At 47.6% G+C, this 15167-nt stretch overlaps 1 protein-coding gene across 1 annotated transcript in view; it reads left to right on the forward strand.

The window, feature by feature from the left end:
• Window positions 1-15167, forward strand: part of LOC308579549 (spectrin alpha chain, non-erythrocytic 1-like) — a gene marked incomplete at its 5' end in the record, with an annotated part of 132418 nt that overhangs the window by 42064 nt on the left and 75187 nt on the right. The window contains 4 exons of the mRNA XM_081214111.1: window positions 4190-4433; window positions 5767-5889; window positions 11144-11361; window positions 13762-13854. Of these exons, the coding sequence (XP_081070237.1) occupies window positions 4190-4433; window positions 5767-5889; window positions 11144-11361; window positions 13762-13854 (678 nt within the window). The remainder of the gene's footprint in view (window positions 1-4189; window positions 4434-5766; window positions 5890-11143; window positions 11362-13761; window positions 13855-15167) is intronic.

A 15167-nucleotide genomic window follows, 5' to 3' on the forward strand; every position in this document is an offset into this window, starting at 1 on the left:
CTTATTCTTATTCTATTTTATTTTATTTTATTTTATTCCTATTCTTATTTTATTTTATTTTTATTTTATTCCTATTCTTGTTTTATTCTTATTTTATTTTATTCTTATTTTATTTTATTCCTATTCTTATTTTATTTTATTTTTATTTTATTCCTATTCTTGTTTTATTCTTATTCTTATTTTATTTTATTCTTATTTTATTCCTATTCTTATTTTATTCTTATTTTATTTTATTTTATTTTAATTTTATTTTATTTTTATTTCATTCTTATTTTATTTATTTATTTATTTATTTATTTACGGCTATTAGCCCATAAAGTATGTACAAACATAAAAGCACAGAGGCATAAAGACCGATATATTCGGCACCAGAAGGTGAACGCCATGATGCAGGGGTGGGTCATTGGGCAGAGCCAGATAAGAGCTTGGGGCCCGGAGAGCTCCAGGGGACGGATCCCAGAAAAAGGAAAACTGAAGACGAGATCCGACATGCACTCTTCTTCATAACTGTCCGATTAGTTTTTGATGTTGTTGTTGTTTTTGGTGGTTTTTGTGTGTGAGATAACCGCATTCAGGAATCTCGCCACCTGCAGAGTTACAGAAGGATCTGTATCCTGCAAAAGTAGTGCGGCGTGTGACTCAACAGGCCTGCCAACCAAGCGCAGTAAAGCAGGACCCAGGAATTTAGTCCTGGCTATGCTATGTAGGGGACAGTTGAACATTATGTGTGGAAGAGATTCGACAGTTTTCCCGTCACACACGCATAGCGGAGACACCAAACCCTTGGAAAATCTGTGGCTCAGCAGGTTCGATGGAAGGACATTGAACCTTGCACGAATAAATGCAAGTCGGTGTGGTACAGATGAAAGAGATGACATGTATGATGGGAGGCCAAGTGGTGGGGTTATTCCGTGATATTCTTATTTCATTTTTATTCTTCTTCTTCTCCTTCTTCTTCTTCTTCTTCTTCTTCTTCTTCTTCTTCTTATTATTATTATTATTATTATTATTATAATACGTGGCCGCCCACCGGGTGCCGTTTATTACTATTAATATTTAAAAATAATAATAAATCATAATAATAAGTGAATTATTATTATTATTATTATTATTATTATTATTATTATTATTATTATTATTATTATTATTTTATTCTTATTCTTATTTTTATTATTATTACTATGATGATGATTTTATTCTTATTCTTATTATTTTTATTATTAGGGTCAGGGGCTATTGGGGCGCCCCTTCTCCTCCTTAGGGGTCAGGGCCTCTCCGGGCACCCCCCATAGGGTTTCCCTACCCCATTGCCCCTTTTCCTCCCCCCCTCGGGGTTATGGGTCTCCGCCGTGGGTCGCCGTCCTCAGCCGCCCCCTCTCCTTAGGGGTCTGTGGCTATTGGGGCGCCCCCTCTCCTCCTTAGGGGTCAGGGGCTCTCTGGGCGCCCCCCACAGGCTTTCCCTACCCCCTCGCCCCTTTTCCTCCCTCCCTCGGGGTTATGGGTCTCTTCCGTGGGTCACCTCAGCCGCCCCTCACGCACGACGTTCCCTTCCCAGGAGCGCCCCCTCTGCTCCTTAGGGGTCAGGGGCTATGGGGCACCCCTTCTCCTGCTTAGGGGTCAGGGGCTATTGGGGCGCCCCTTCTCCTGCTTAGGGGTCAGGGGCTCTCAGGGCGCCCCTTCTCCTGCTTAGGGGTCAGGGGCTCTCAGGGCGCCCCTTCTCCTGCTTAGGGGTCAGGGGCTATTGGGGCGCCCCTTCTCCTCCTTAGGGGTCAGGGGCTCTCAGGGCGCCCCCACAGGCTTTCCCTACCCCATCGCCCCTTTCCTCCCCCCCTCGGGGTCTATGGGTCTCCGCCGTGGGTCGCCGGCTTCAGCCGCCCCCTCTCCTTAGGGGTCAGGGGCTATGGGGCACCCCTTCTCCTTCTTAGGGGTCAGGGCCTCTCCGGGCACCCCCCAGGCTTTCCCTACCCCATCACTCCTTTTCTCCCCCTCCTCGGGGTTATGGGTCTTTGCCGTGGGTCGCCGGCCTCAGCCGCCCCGTCTCCTTAGGGGTCAGGGGCTCTCAGGGCGCCCCTTCTCCTGCTTAGGGGTCAGGGGCTATTGGGGCGCCCCTTCTCCTGCTTAGGGGTCAGGGGCTCTCAGGTCGCCCCTTCTCCTGCTTAGGGGTCAGGGGCTCTCAGGGCGCCCCTTATCCTACTTAGGGGTCAGGGCCTCTCAGGGTTTCCCTACCCCATACTCCCTTTTCTCCCCCCCTCGGGGTTATGGGTTTCCTCCGTGGGTCGCCGTCCTCAGCCGCCCCTCACGCACGACGCTCCCTGCCCAGGAGCGCCCCCTCTGCTCCTTAGGGGTAAGGGGCTCTCAGGGCGCCCCCTCTCCTACTTAGGGGTCAGGGGCTCTTGGGACGCCCACTATCCTCCTTAGGGGTCAGGGGCTATTGGGGCGCCCCCTCTCCTCCTTAGGGGTCAGGGTCTCTCCGGGCGCCCCCCAGGCTTTCCCTACCCCATTGCCCCTTTTCCTCCCCCCTCGGGGTTATGGGTCTCCGCCGTGGGTCGCCATCCTCAGCCGCCCCCTCTCCTTAGGGGTCAGGGGCTATTGGGACACCCCCTCTCCTCCTTAGGGGTCAGGGGCTATTGGGGCGCCCCCTCTCCTCCTTAGGGGTCAGGGGCTCTCAGAGCGCCCCCTCTTCTCCTTAGGGGTCAGGGGCTCTCAGGGCGCCCCCTCGCCTCCTTAGGGGTCAGGGCCTCTCGGGACGCCCCTCTCCTCCTTAGGGGTCAGGGGCTCTCAGGTCGCCCCCTCTCCTCCTTAGGGGTCAGGGGCTATCGGGGCGCCCCCTCTCCTCCTTAGGGGTCAGGGCCTCTCAGGGCGCCCCTTATCCTACTTAGGGTTCAGGGCCTCTCAGGCTTTCCCTACCCCATACTCCCTTTTCTCCCCCCCTCGGGGTCTATGGGTCTCCTCCGTGGGTCGCCGGCCTCAGCCGCCCCCTCTCCTTAGGGGTCAGGGGCTATTGGGGCGCCCCTTCTCCTACTTAGGGGTCAGGGCCTCTCAGGGTTTCCCTACCCCATACTCCCTTTTCCTCCCCTCCTCGGGGTCTATGGGTCTCCTCCGTGGGTCGCCGTCCTCAGCCGCCCCTCATGCGCTACGCTCCCTCCGCAGGACCGGATCGACGGCATCGCCATCCAAGCCCCCTCTCCTCCTTAGGGGTCAGGGGCTATGGGGTGCCCCTTATCCTACTTAGGGGTCAAGGGCTATGGGGCGCCCCCTCTCCTCCTTAGGGGTCAGGGGCTCTCGGGACGCCCCTCTCCTCCTTAGGGGTCAGGGGCTATTGGGGTGCCCGCTCTCCTCCTTAGGGGTCAGCGCCTCTCAGGTCGCCCCCCACAGGGCGCCCCCCACTTTTCTCCCCCCCTCAGGGTCTATGGGTCTCCGCCGTGGGTCGCTGTCCTCAGCCGCCCCTCACGCGCGACGCTCCCTCCCCAGGACCGGATCGACGGCATCGCCATCCAAGCCCCCTCCTTAGGGGTCAGGGGCTATGGGGCGCCCCTTCTCCTGCTTAGGGGTCAGGGGATATTGGGGCGCCCCCTCTCCTCCTTAGGGGTCAGGGCCTCTCAGGGTTTCCCTACCCCATACTCCCTTTTCTCCCCCCCCCACTCGGGGTTATGGGTCTCCTCCGTGGGTCGCTGTCCTCAGCCGCCCCTCACGCGCGACGCTCCCTCCCCAGGACCGGATCGACGGCATCGCCATCCAAGCCCCCTCTCCTCCTTAGGGGTCAGGAGCTATGGGGTGCCCCCCTCCTCCTTAGGGATCAGGGGCTATGGGGCACCCCCTCTCCTGCTTAGGGGTCAGGGGCTCTCAGGGCACCCCCTCTCAGGGGCCAGGGGCTATTGGGGTGCCCCCTCTCCTCCTTAGGTGTCAGGGCCTCTCCGGGCGCCCCCCACAGGCTTTCCCTACCCCCTCGCCCCTTTTCTCCCCCCTTCGGGGTTATGGGTCTCCTCCGTGGGTCGCCGGCCTCAGCCGCCCCCTCTCCTTAGGGGTCAGGGGCTATGGGGCACCCCTTCTTCTTAGGGGTCAGGGCCTCTCCGGGCGCCCCCCACAGGCTTTCCCTACCCCCTCGCCCCTTTCCCCCCCTCGGGGTTATGGGTCTCCTCCGTGGGTCGCCGTCCTCAGCCGCCCCTCATGCACGACGCTCCCTCCGCAGGACCGGATCGACGGCATCGCCATCCAAGCCCGCCAGTTCCAGGAGGCCGGCCATTTTGACGCCGGAAACATCCGGAAGAAGCAGGAGGCCCTGGGGGCGCGGTACGAGGCCCTGCGCGACCCCATGGCGGCCCGGAAGCAGAAGCTGGCCGACTCGCTCCGCCTCCAGCAGCTCTTCCGGGACGTGGAGGACGAGGAGACCTGGATCCGGGAGAAGGAGCCCATCGCCGCCTCCACCAACCGAGGTCGGTTCCTTCGTTAATTGTTCATAATAATTTAATAATAATATTAATAAATAATAATTAATAATAACAATAAATCATAATCAATTAATAATAATAATAATAATAATAATAATAATAATCATAATCATAATCATAATCAATAATAATAGTAAATCATGATCAATTCATAATAAATCATGATCAATTAATGATAATAATAAATCATAATTAACGGTTCCTTTGTGAATCGTTCATCATCAAGTAATTTCGTTTTCCCCAAAGGGGGCAATTATTATTATTATTATTATTATTATTATTATTATTATTATTATTATTATTATTATTACTATTATTATTATTATTACTATTATTATTATTATTATTATCAATGAATAATAAAGGGGGCAATGACAATCAAGATATTACTATTATTATTATTAATAATAAAGGGGCAATGACAATGAAGATATTATTATTATTATTATTATTATTATTATTATTATTATTCGGTCGTCTTTAATTGCTGTTAATTTGATTTGTTTGATTTTTTAATTTTGATTTTGATTTTATGTTTTATATGATTACTTTAGATTTTATATTATATTAAGTTATTATTTGTATTATTTTATATTTTAATTTTATATTTTGTTATTACTTTCAATTTTATATTATATTATGTTATTATATTATAATATTATATCTTTTATATTATATTATTATATTATTATTTTATCTTTTATATTTTCTTTTCTTTTACTTTTATATATTATATTATATTTATTTTATATTTTATATTTTTATATTTTTATATTATATTATTTATTTATATTTTATATTGCATTATTATTTCCAAACTGATGATGATTTGTGGGTGACGATCTCCACATAATAATAATATCATCGTCATCATCAGTGTGGAATAGATCATAAATATTAATAAATAATAGCTTTAATATTATTATTATTATTATAAGTATTGGTAGTACTATTATTACTATTAGTATTATTAATTGGTAATTAGTTATTAATATTTATGATCTATTCCATACCGTTGTTTATGATTAACACTGGCCCTGTTAACTAAGGATCATGGGAGTTGGGAGTCCCGAAACCCCATTGGCTCATGGGATTTGTAGTCCCGAAACATCCAGATAATTAAGATAATAATTTTGGGAGAAATGGGAATGAACCAAATTCCAGGGCGGATTATTCCCAGATGATGATGATGATGATTATTATTATTGAAACCCAGCCTGATGGGCTGAAAATATATTATTATTATTATTATTATTATTATTATTATTATTATTATTATTATTATTATTATTATTATTATTATTATTATCCCTTCCAGGCAAGGACCTCATTGGGGTCCAGAACCTCTTGAAGAAGCACCAAGCTTTGCAGGCGGAAATTGCCGGACACGAACCCCGGATCAAGGCCGTCACTCAGAAGGGGAACACCATGGTGGAAGAAGGTGGGTCCGAAGGGGGGACCCCTTTTGCCGAGGGTTAGGGTTGGGTTAGGGGTCAGCGCTAGGGTTAGGGTTAGGGATAGGGGGCAGTGCTAGGCTTGGGTTAGGGGTTGGGGTTAGGGTTGGGTTAGGGTTAGGGGTCAGTGCTAGGGTTGGGTTAGGGTTAGGAATAGGGTTAGGGTTAGGGGTCAATGCTAGGGTTGGGGTTAGGGGTCAGGGCTAGGGTTGGGTCAGGGTTAGGGTTAGGGTTAGGGTTAGGGGGCAGTGCTAGACTTGGGTTAGGGGTTAGGGGTTGGGGTTAGGGTTAGGGGTCAGTGCTAGGGTTAGGATTAGGAATAGGGTTAGGGTCAGTGCTAGGGTTGGGTTAGGGGTCAGCGCTAGGTTTGGTTTGGGGTTAGGGTTGGGTTAGGGTCAGGGGTCAGGGCTAGGCTTGGGTTGGGGTTAGGGGATCAGTTCTAGGGTTGGGTTAGGGGTCAGTGCTAGGGTTGGGTTGGGGTTAGGGAACAGTTCTAGGGTTGGGTTAGGGGTTAGGGGTCAGTGCTAGGGTTGGGTTGGGGTTAGGGGTCAGGGCTAGGGTTGGGTCAGGGTTAGGGGGCAGTGCTAGACGTGGGTTAGGGGTTGGGGTTAGGGTTAGGGGTCAGGGCTAGGCTTGGGTTGGGGTTAGGGGATCAGTTCTAGGGTTGGGTTAGGGGTTGGGTTAGGGTTAGGGGTCAGGGCTAGGGTTGGGTTAGGGTTAGGGTTAGGGTCAGTGCTAGGGTTGGGGTTAGGGGTCAGTGCTAGGGTTGGGTTAGGGTTAGGGGGCAGTGCTAGGCTTGGGTTAGGGTTGGGCATCAGTGCTAGGGTTGGGTTAGGGGTTAGGGGTCAGTGCTAGGGTTGGGGTTAGGGGTCAGCGCTAGGGTTGGGTTAGGGGTTAGGGGTCAGTGCTAGGGTTGGGTTGGGGTTAGGGGATCAGTTCTAGGGTTAGGATTAGGAATAGGGTTAGGGGTCAGTGCTAGGGTTGGGTTAGGGTTAGGGGGCAGTGCTAGGCTTGGGTTGGGGTTAGGGGATCAATTATAGGGTTGGTTTGGGGTTAGGGGTCAGTGCTAGGGTTAGGATTAGGAATAGGGTTAGGGGTCAGTGCTAGGGTTGGGGTTAGGGGTCAGCGCTAGGGTTGGGTTGGGGTTAGGGGTCAGTGCTAAGGTTGGGTCAGGGTTAGGGGTCAGCGCTAGGGTTGGGTTAAGGTTAGGGGTCAGTGCTAGGGTTGGGTTAGGGTTAGGGGTCAGGGCTAGGGTTGGGTCAGGGTTATGGGTCAGTGCTAGGGTTGGGTCAGGGTTAGGGGTCAGGGCTAGGGTTGGGTTAAGGTTAGGGGTCAGGGCTAGGGTTGGGTCAGGGTTAGGGTTCAGTGCTAGGTTGGGTCAGGGTTAGGGGTCAGTGCTAGGGTTGGGTTAAGGTTAGGGGTCAGTGCTAGGGTTAGGGGTCAGTGCTAGGGTTAGGGGTCAGTGCTAGGGTTGGGTTAGGGTTAGGGGGCAGTGCTAGGCTTGGGCTAGGGTTAGGGGTCAGTGCTAGGGTTAGGATTAGGAATAGGGTTAGGGGTCAGTGCTAGGCTTGGGTTGGGGTTAGGGGTCAGTGCTAGGGTTAGGGTTAGGAATAGGGTTAGGGGTCAGTGCTAGGGTTGGGTTAGGGTTAGGGGTCAGTGCTAGGGTTGGGTTGGGGTTAGGGGATCAGTTCTAGGGTTAGAATTAGGAATATGGTTAGGGGTCAGTGCTAGGGTTGGGGTTAGGGGTTAGGGTTAGGGATCAGTGCTTGGGTTTGGTTAGGGGTCAATGCTAGGGTTGGGTTAGGGTTAGGGGTCAGTGCTAGGGTTGGGTTAGGGGTTAGGGGTCAGTGCTAGGGTTGGGTTAGGGGTTAGGGGTCAGTGCTAGGGTTAGGATTAGGAATAGGGTTAGGGGTCAGCGCTAGGGTTGGGTTAGGGGTCAGTGCTAGGGTTGGGTTAGGGGTCAGTGCTAGGGTTAGGATAGGGCTAGCAATTTGTTTAGGGTTGGGTTAGGGGGTCAGTGCGAGGGTTGGGTCAGGGGTCAGTGCTAGGGTTGGGTTAGGGGTTAGGTTTAGGGTCATTGCTAGGGTTGGGGTTAGGGGTCAGCGCTAGGGTTGTGGTTAGGGGTCAGTGCTAGTGGTGGGTTAGGGTTAGGAATAGGGTTGGGGGTCAGCGCTAGGGTTGGGTTGGGGTTAGGGGATCAGTTCTAGGGTTAGGAATAGGGTTAGGGGTCAGGGTTAGGGGTCAGTGCTAGGCTTGGGTTAGGAATAGGGTTAGGGGTCAGTGCTAGGGTTGGGGTTAGGGGTCAGCGCTAGGGTTGGATCAGGGTTAGGGGTCAGTGCTAGGGTTAGGGGTCAGTGCTAGGGTTGGGTTCGGGTTCGGAAGCAGGTTCAGGTTAGGGGTCAATGCTAGGGTTGGGTTAGGGTTCGGGTCCAATGCTAGGGTTAGGGGTCAATGCTAGGGTTAGGGATCAGTGCTTGGGTTGGGTTAGGGGTCAATGATAGGGGTCAATGCTAGGCTTGGGCTCGGGTTAGGGGTCAGCGCTAATCTTGGTTTAGGCTTAGGGGTCACTGGTATGATTGGTTTAGGGGTCAGTGCTAGGGTTGGGTTAGGGGTCACTGCTAGAATTGGGTTAGGGGTCAACGCTAGTTGTGGGTCAGGGTTAGGGGGTCAGTGCTAGGGTTGGGTCAGGGGTCAGTGCTAGCCTTCCCTATCAACTTAGGGGTCACTGCTGCGCTCTGTTCCGGATTTGAATTCCCATTTCAACTGCACATCCCGCTTCCTCTCTTTCCCCTTCCTGTCTCCTCCCCTTCCTGTCCCCGCCTCTTCCTGTCCCCACCCCTTCCTGTCCCCCATAATTTCCCCCCATTTCCCCCCATAATATTTATTGATTTTCATTAATATATTTATTATCTTTTCTTTATTTTATTTTATTTTCCCTTCCTCTTCCTCTCCCCTCCCCTTCCTCTCCCCGACCCTTCCTATCCCCGCCCCTTCCTATCCCCTTCCCTTTCTGTCTCCCTATCCCCTCCCCTTCCTCTCCCCTTCCCTTCCTCTCCCCGCCCCTTCCTATCACCTTCCCTTCCTGTCTCCTCCCCTTCCCCTTCACTTCCTGTCTCCTCCCTTTCCTCTCCCCTCCCCTTCCTGTCCCCTTCACTTCCTGTCTCCTCCCCTTCCTGTCCCCTTCCCTTCCTGTCTCCTCCCCTTCCTGTCCCCTCCCTTCCTGTCCCCCATAATTTCGCCCCATAATATTTATTGATTTTCTATATTATATTATATTATATTATATTATATTATATTATATTATATTATATTATATTATATTATATTATATTATATTATATTATATTATATTATATTGTTCCCTTCCTTTCCCCTTCACTTCCTGTCTCCTCCCCTTCCTTTCCACGTCTTTTCCTCTCCCCTCCCCTTCCTCTCCCCGACCCTTCCTATCCCCTTTCCTTTCTGTCTCCCTATCCCCTCCCCTTCCTCTCCCCTTCCCTTCCTCTCCCCGCCCCTTCCTATCACCTTTCCTTCCTGTCTCCTCCCCTTCCTCTCCCTTTCACTTCCTGTCTCCTCCCCTTCCTCTCCCCTTCACTTCCTGTCCCCGCCTTTTCCTCTCCCCTTCACTTCCTCTCCCCTTCCCTTCCTGTCTCCCTATCCCCTTCACTTCCTCTCCCCACCCCTTCCTCTCCCCTTCCCTTCCTGTCCCCTTCCCTTCCTGTCTCCCTATCCCCTCCCCTTCCTGTCCCCGCCTCTTCCTGTCTCTCCCTTCCTATCCCCTTCACTTCCTGTCCCCGCCCCTTCCTATCCCCTTCCCTTTCTGTCTCCCTATCCCCTCCCCTTCCTGTCCCCGCCTCTTCCTGTCCCCACCCCTTCCTCTCCACTTCACTTCACCTCCTCTCCCCGCCCCTTCCTATCACCTTCCCTTCCTGTCTCCTCCCCTTCCTCTCCTCTTCACTTCCTGTCTCCTCCCCTTCCTCTCCCCTTCACTTCCTGTCCCCACCTTTTCCTCTCCCCGCCCCTTCCTCTCCCCTTCCCTTCCTGTCTCCCTATCCCCTTCACTTCCTCTCCCCACCCCTTCCTCTCCCCTTCCCTTCCTGTCCCCTTCCCTTCCTGTCTCCCTATCCCCTCCCCTTCCTGTCCCCGCCTCTTCCTGTCTCCCTCTTCCTATCCCCTTCACTTCCTGTCCCCACCCCTTCCTCTCCCCTCCACTTCCTGTCCCCTCCACTTTCTGTCCCCTTCCCTTCCTTTCTCCTCCCCTTCCTCTCCACTTCCTGTCTCCTCCCCTTCCTCTCCCCTTCCCTTCCTCTCCCCTTCCCTTCCTATCCCCTTCCCTTCCTGTCTCCCTATCCCCTTCCCTTCCTCTCCCCTTCACTTCCTGTCCCCTTCGCTTCCTGTCTCCTTCCCTTCCTCTCCCCTTCCCTTCCTCTCCCCTTCACTTCCTGTCTCCTCCCCTTCCTCTCCCCTTCCCTTTCTATCCCCTTCCCTTCCTGTCTCCTCCCCTTCCTCTCCCCTCCACTTCCTCTCCCCTCCCCTTCCTCTTCCCTTCCCTTCCTCTCCCCTTCACTTCCTCTCCCCTTCCCTTCATGTCCCCTTCACTTCCTGTCCCCCATAATTTCCTCCATTTCCCCCCATAATATTTATTTTCATTATATTATATTATTTTATGTTAATTACATTACATTACATTACATTACATTACATTATATTCCCTTCCTTTCCCCTTCACTTCCTGTCTCCTCCCCTTCACTTCCTGTCTCCTCCCCGCCCCTTCCTATCCCCTTCACTTCCTGTCACCCTATCCCCTTCCTCTCCCCTTCCCTTCCTCTCCCCGCCCCTTCCTATCCCCTTCACTTCCTGTCCCCACCACTTCCTCTCCCCTCCCCTTCCTCTCCCCTCCACTTCCTGTCCCCGCCCCTTCCTCTCCCCGCCCCTTCCTGTCCCCGCCCCTTCCTCTCCCCACCCCTTCCTCTCCCCGCCCCTTCCTCTCCCCTTCCCTTCCTCTCCCCTTCCCTTCCTCTCCCCTTCCTGTCCCCACCCCTTCCTCTCCCCTCCACTTCCTGTCTCCTCCCTTATATTTTATTATTCCCTTCCTTTCCCCTTCACTTCCTCTCCCCTCCCCTTCCTCTCCCCGCCCCTTCCTACCTCCTTCCTCTCCCCTTCCCTTCCTCTCCCCTTTCTCTCCCCTCCCCTCCACTTCCTCTCCCCTCCACTTCCTGTCCCGCCCCTTCCTGTCCCCAGGCCACTTCGCCTCCGATGATGTCAGAGCCAAGCTCTCCGACCTGCACCAGAAGTGGGAATCTCTTAAAGGGAAAGCGTCCCAGAGGCGGCAGGATCTAGAAGATTCCCTGCAGGCCCAGCAATATTTCGCCGACGCTAACGAGGCCGAGTCCTGGATGCGGGAAAAGGAGCCGATCGTTAGCAGCACCGATTACGGGAAAGACGAGGATTCGGCCGAGGTGAGCGAAAGAAAGAGAGAAGGAAGGAAGGAAGGAGAGAGAGAGAGAGAGAGAGAGAGAGAGAGAAGGAAGGAAGGAAGGAGAGGGAAAGAGAGAGGGAGAGAGAGAGAGAGAAGGAAGGAAGGAAGGAGAGAGAGGGAGAGAGAAAGAGAGAGGGAGAGAAGGAAGGAAGGAAGGAAGGAAGGAAGGAAGGAAGGAAGGAAGGAAGGAAGGAAGTCGTTAATGGCTTAATTGGATTGGTTTCCTATTAATGAATGAATGGGAAAAGAGTTTTCGAATTCGGCTTTTCACCGCCAAACGAGCGACCTCTCTCTCCTTCCTTCCTTCCTTTCTTCCTTCCTTCCTTCTCTCTGCCCTTCTCTCTCTCCATCTCTTTCTCCTTCTTTCCTTCCTTCTTTCTCTCTCTCTCTCTCTCTCTGCCCTTCTCTCTTCCTCTATCTCTCCTTCCTTCCTCCCCCTCTCTCCCCTTCCTCCTCTCTCCTTCCTTCCTTCTCTCTGTCTCTCTTCTTCTCTCTCTACCTCTATCTCTCCTTCCTTCCTTCCTTCCTTCCTTCCTTCCTTCCTTCCTTCTCTCTCTCTGTCCCTCTCTCTTTCTCTCTCCTTCCTTCCTCCTCTCTCTCCCTCCCTTCTTCCTTCCTCCCCCTCTCTCCCCTTCCTTCTCTCTCTCCTTCCTTCCTTCCTTCTCTCTGTCTCTCTTCTTCTCTCTCTACCTCTATCTCTCCTTCCTTCCTTCCTTCCTTCCTTCCTTCCTTCCTTCCTTCCTTCTCTCTCTCTGTCCCTCTCTCTTTCTCTCTCCTTCCTTCCTTCTCTCTCTCCCTCCCTCCTTCCTTCCTCCCCCTCTCTCCCCTTCCTTCTCTCTCTCCTTCCTTCCTTCTCTCTGTCTCTCTTCTTCTCTCTCTACCTCTATCTCTCCTTCCTTCCTTCCTTCCTTCCTTCCTTCCTTCCTTCCTTCCTTCCTTCCTTCCTTCTCTCTCTCTGTCCCTCTCTCTCTCTGTCCCTCTCTCTTTCTCTCTCCTTCCTTCCTTCTCTCTCTCCCTCCCTCCTTCCTTCCTCCCCCTCTCTCCCCTTCCTTCTCTCTCCTTCCTTCCTTCCTTCCTTCTCTCTCTCTATCCCTCTCTTTTTCTCTCCTTCCTTCCTTCCTTCCTTCCTTCCTTCCTTCCTTCCTTCCTTCCTTCTCTCTCTCTCCTTCCTTCCTTCCTTCTCTCTCTCTACTATATTATATTATATTATATTATATTATATTATATTATATTATATTATATTATATTATATTATATTATATATTACATAATATTACATATTACATTACATATTTTATATTTTATGTTATATTTTCTTTTATCTTCTATTTTGTATTATATCATATAGTATTATATTCTATTGCAATTTGCAAACCCGGTGGTTGCAATTCAATTTATTATATTTTATATTATACATTACATCTTTTATATTTTATGTTATATTTTCTTTTATCTTCTATTTTGTATGATATCATATTGGATTATATTCTATTGCAATTTGCAAATCCGGTTGTTGCAATAAGAATTATTCTGGAATTATTTTGTTGCAAATCCGCTTTTTGCAAGTTTGCAATTGGAATTATTCTTGATTTCTTCCGGCATTTGCCCAAAAAATGCAATAGTGCAATTGCAATTCTACTTATTCACTTTATTATATTATATTTTATATTACATTTGCCCAAAAAATGCAATAGTGCAATTGCTATTCTATTCTATTCTATTCTATTCTATTCTATTCTATTCTATTCTATTCTATATTACATTACATCTGTTATATTTTATGTTATATTTTCTTTTATCTTATATTTTGTATTATATCATATTATATTATATTCTATTGCAATTTGCAAATCCGGTTGTTGCAATTCGAATTATTCTGTAATGATTCCATTGCAAATCCGCTTTTTGCAATTTTGCTATTGGAATTATTCTGGATTTCTTCCGTCATTTCCCATTTGCCAAAAAAATGCAATAGTGCAATTGCAATTCTACTTATTCACTTTATGATATTATATTATATATTACATTATATCTTTTATATTTTATGTTATATTTTATTTTATTTTATATTTTGTATTATATAATATTGTATTAGATTATATTGCAATTTTGCAAATCCGGTTTTTGCAATTAATAGTGCAATTGCAATTCCACTTATTCACTTTATTATATTTTATATTACATTACATAATTTATATCTTTTATTTTATATTCTATTTTGTATTATGCAATATGGTATTCTATTCTATTGCAATTTGCAAATCCGGTGGTTGCAATTCAAATTATTCTGTAATTATTCCATAGCAAATCCGCTTTTTGCCAGTTTGCAATTGGAATTATTCTTGATTTCTTCCATCCTTTTTTCCTTCCCGTTTTTCAGGCGCTTCTGAAAAAGCACGAAGCGCTGATGTCGGATCTGACCGCCTACGGAAGCAGCATTCAAGCGCTGCGGGAGCAAGCCCAGGCCTGCCGGGTAAGCATATAATTTATTATTATTGTTGTTGTTGTTGTTGTTGTTACTATTATTATTATTATTATGAGGAATATTATATTATATTATATTATATCATATTATATTATATCATATTATATTATATTATATTATATTACTACGGGGAAAAATATAATAATAATAACGATGATGATGATGATGATAATAATAATAATTAATTAATACTATAAATAATTATTAATCCCCGCATCTCTCTCCCCCCAGCAACAAGTCGCTCCCACCGACGATGAAACGGGCATTATTATCATATTAGAATATAAATAATATAAGATTATTATTAGTTATTAATTATTATAAATTTATTATTATTATTATTCTTAATTTCCGCATCTCTCCCCCCAGCAGCAAGTCACTCCCACCGGGCATTATTATCATATTAGAATATAAATAACATAATATTATTATTTATTAATTATTATCAATTTTTTATTATTATTATTATTATTATTATTATTATTATTATTATTATTATTATTATTATTCTCCACATCTCTCCCCCCAGCAACAAGTCGCTCCCACCGACATTATTATCATATTAGAATATAAATAACATAATATTATTATTAGTTATTAATTATTATCAATTTATTATTATTATTATTATTATTATTATTATTATTATTAATCTCCGCCTCTCTCCCCTCAGCAACAAGTCGCTCCCACCGACGATGAAACGGGCATTATTATCATATTAGAATATAAATAGCATAAGATTATTACTAGTTATTAATTATTATTAAATTATTATTATTATTATTATTATTATTATTATTATTATTATTATTATTAATCTCCGCCTCTCTCCCCCCCAGCAATAAGTCGCTCCCACTGACGACGAAATGGGCATTATTATAATATTAGAAACAATATGATATTATTATTAGTTTTTAATTATTATTAATTTATTCTTCTTCTTCTTCTTAATCTCCGCATCTCTCCCCCCAGCAACAAGTCGTTATCATATTAGAATATAAATATTATTATTATTATTATTATTATTATTATTATTATTATTATTATTATTCATCTCCGCATCTCTCCCCCCCAGCAACAAGTCGTTATCATATCAGAATATAAATAATATAATATTATTATTAGTTATTGTCAGGGGTTCAGGAGCAGAGGCGAGGGCAAGGGAGGAAACAGAGAGCGAGGGGGAGGAGGCAGAAGAAAAGATGAGTGATGACGACGACCCGAGATCTCCGAGTCTTTCCAGTGAATCAGAAGATTCACAGAAAGGAGCACCAGTGGCCAGGGCAAGGGGGGAGACTAGG

This window comes from Podarcis bocagei (assembly GCF_964188305.1).
Source record: "Podarcis bocagei genome assembly, contig: HAP1_SCAFFOLD_175, whole genome shotgun sequence".
Taxonomy (NCBI): Eukaryota; Metazoa; Chordata; class Lepidosauria; order Squamata; family Lacertidae; genus Podarcis; species Podarcis bocagei.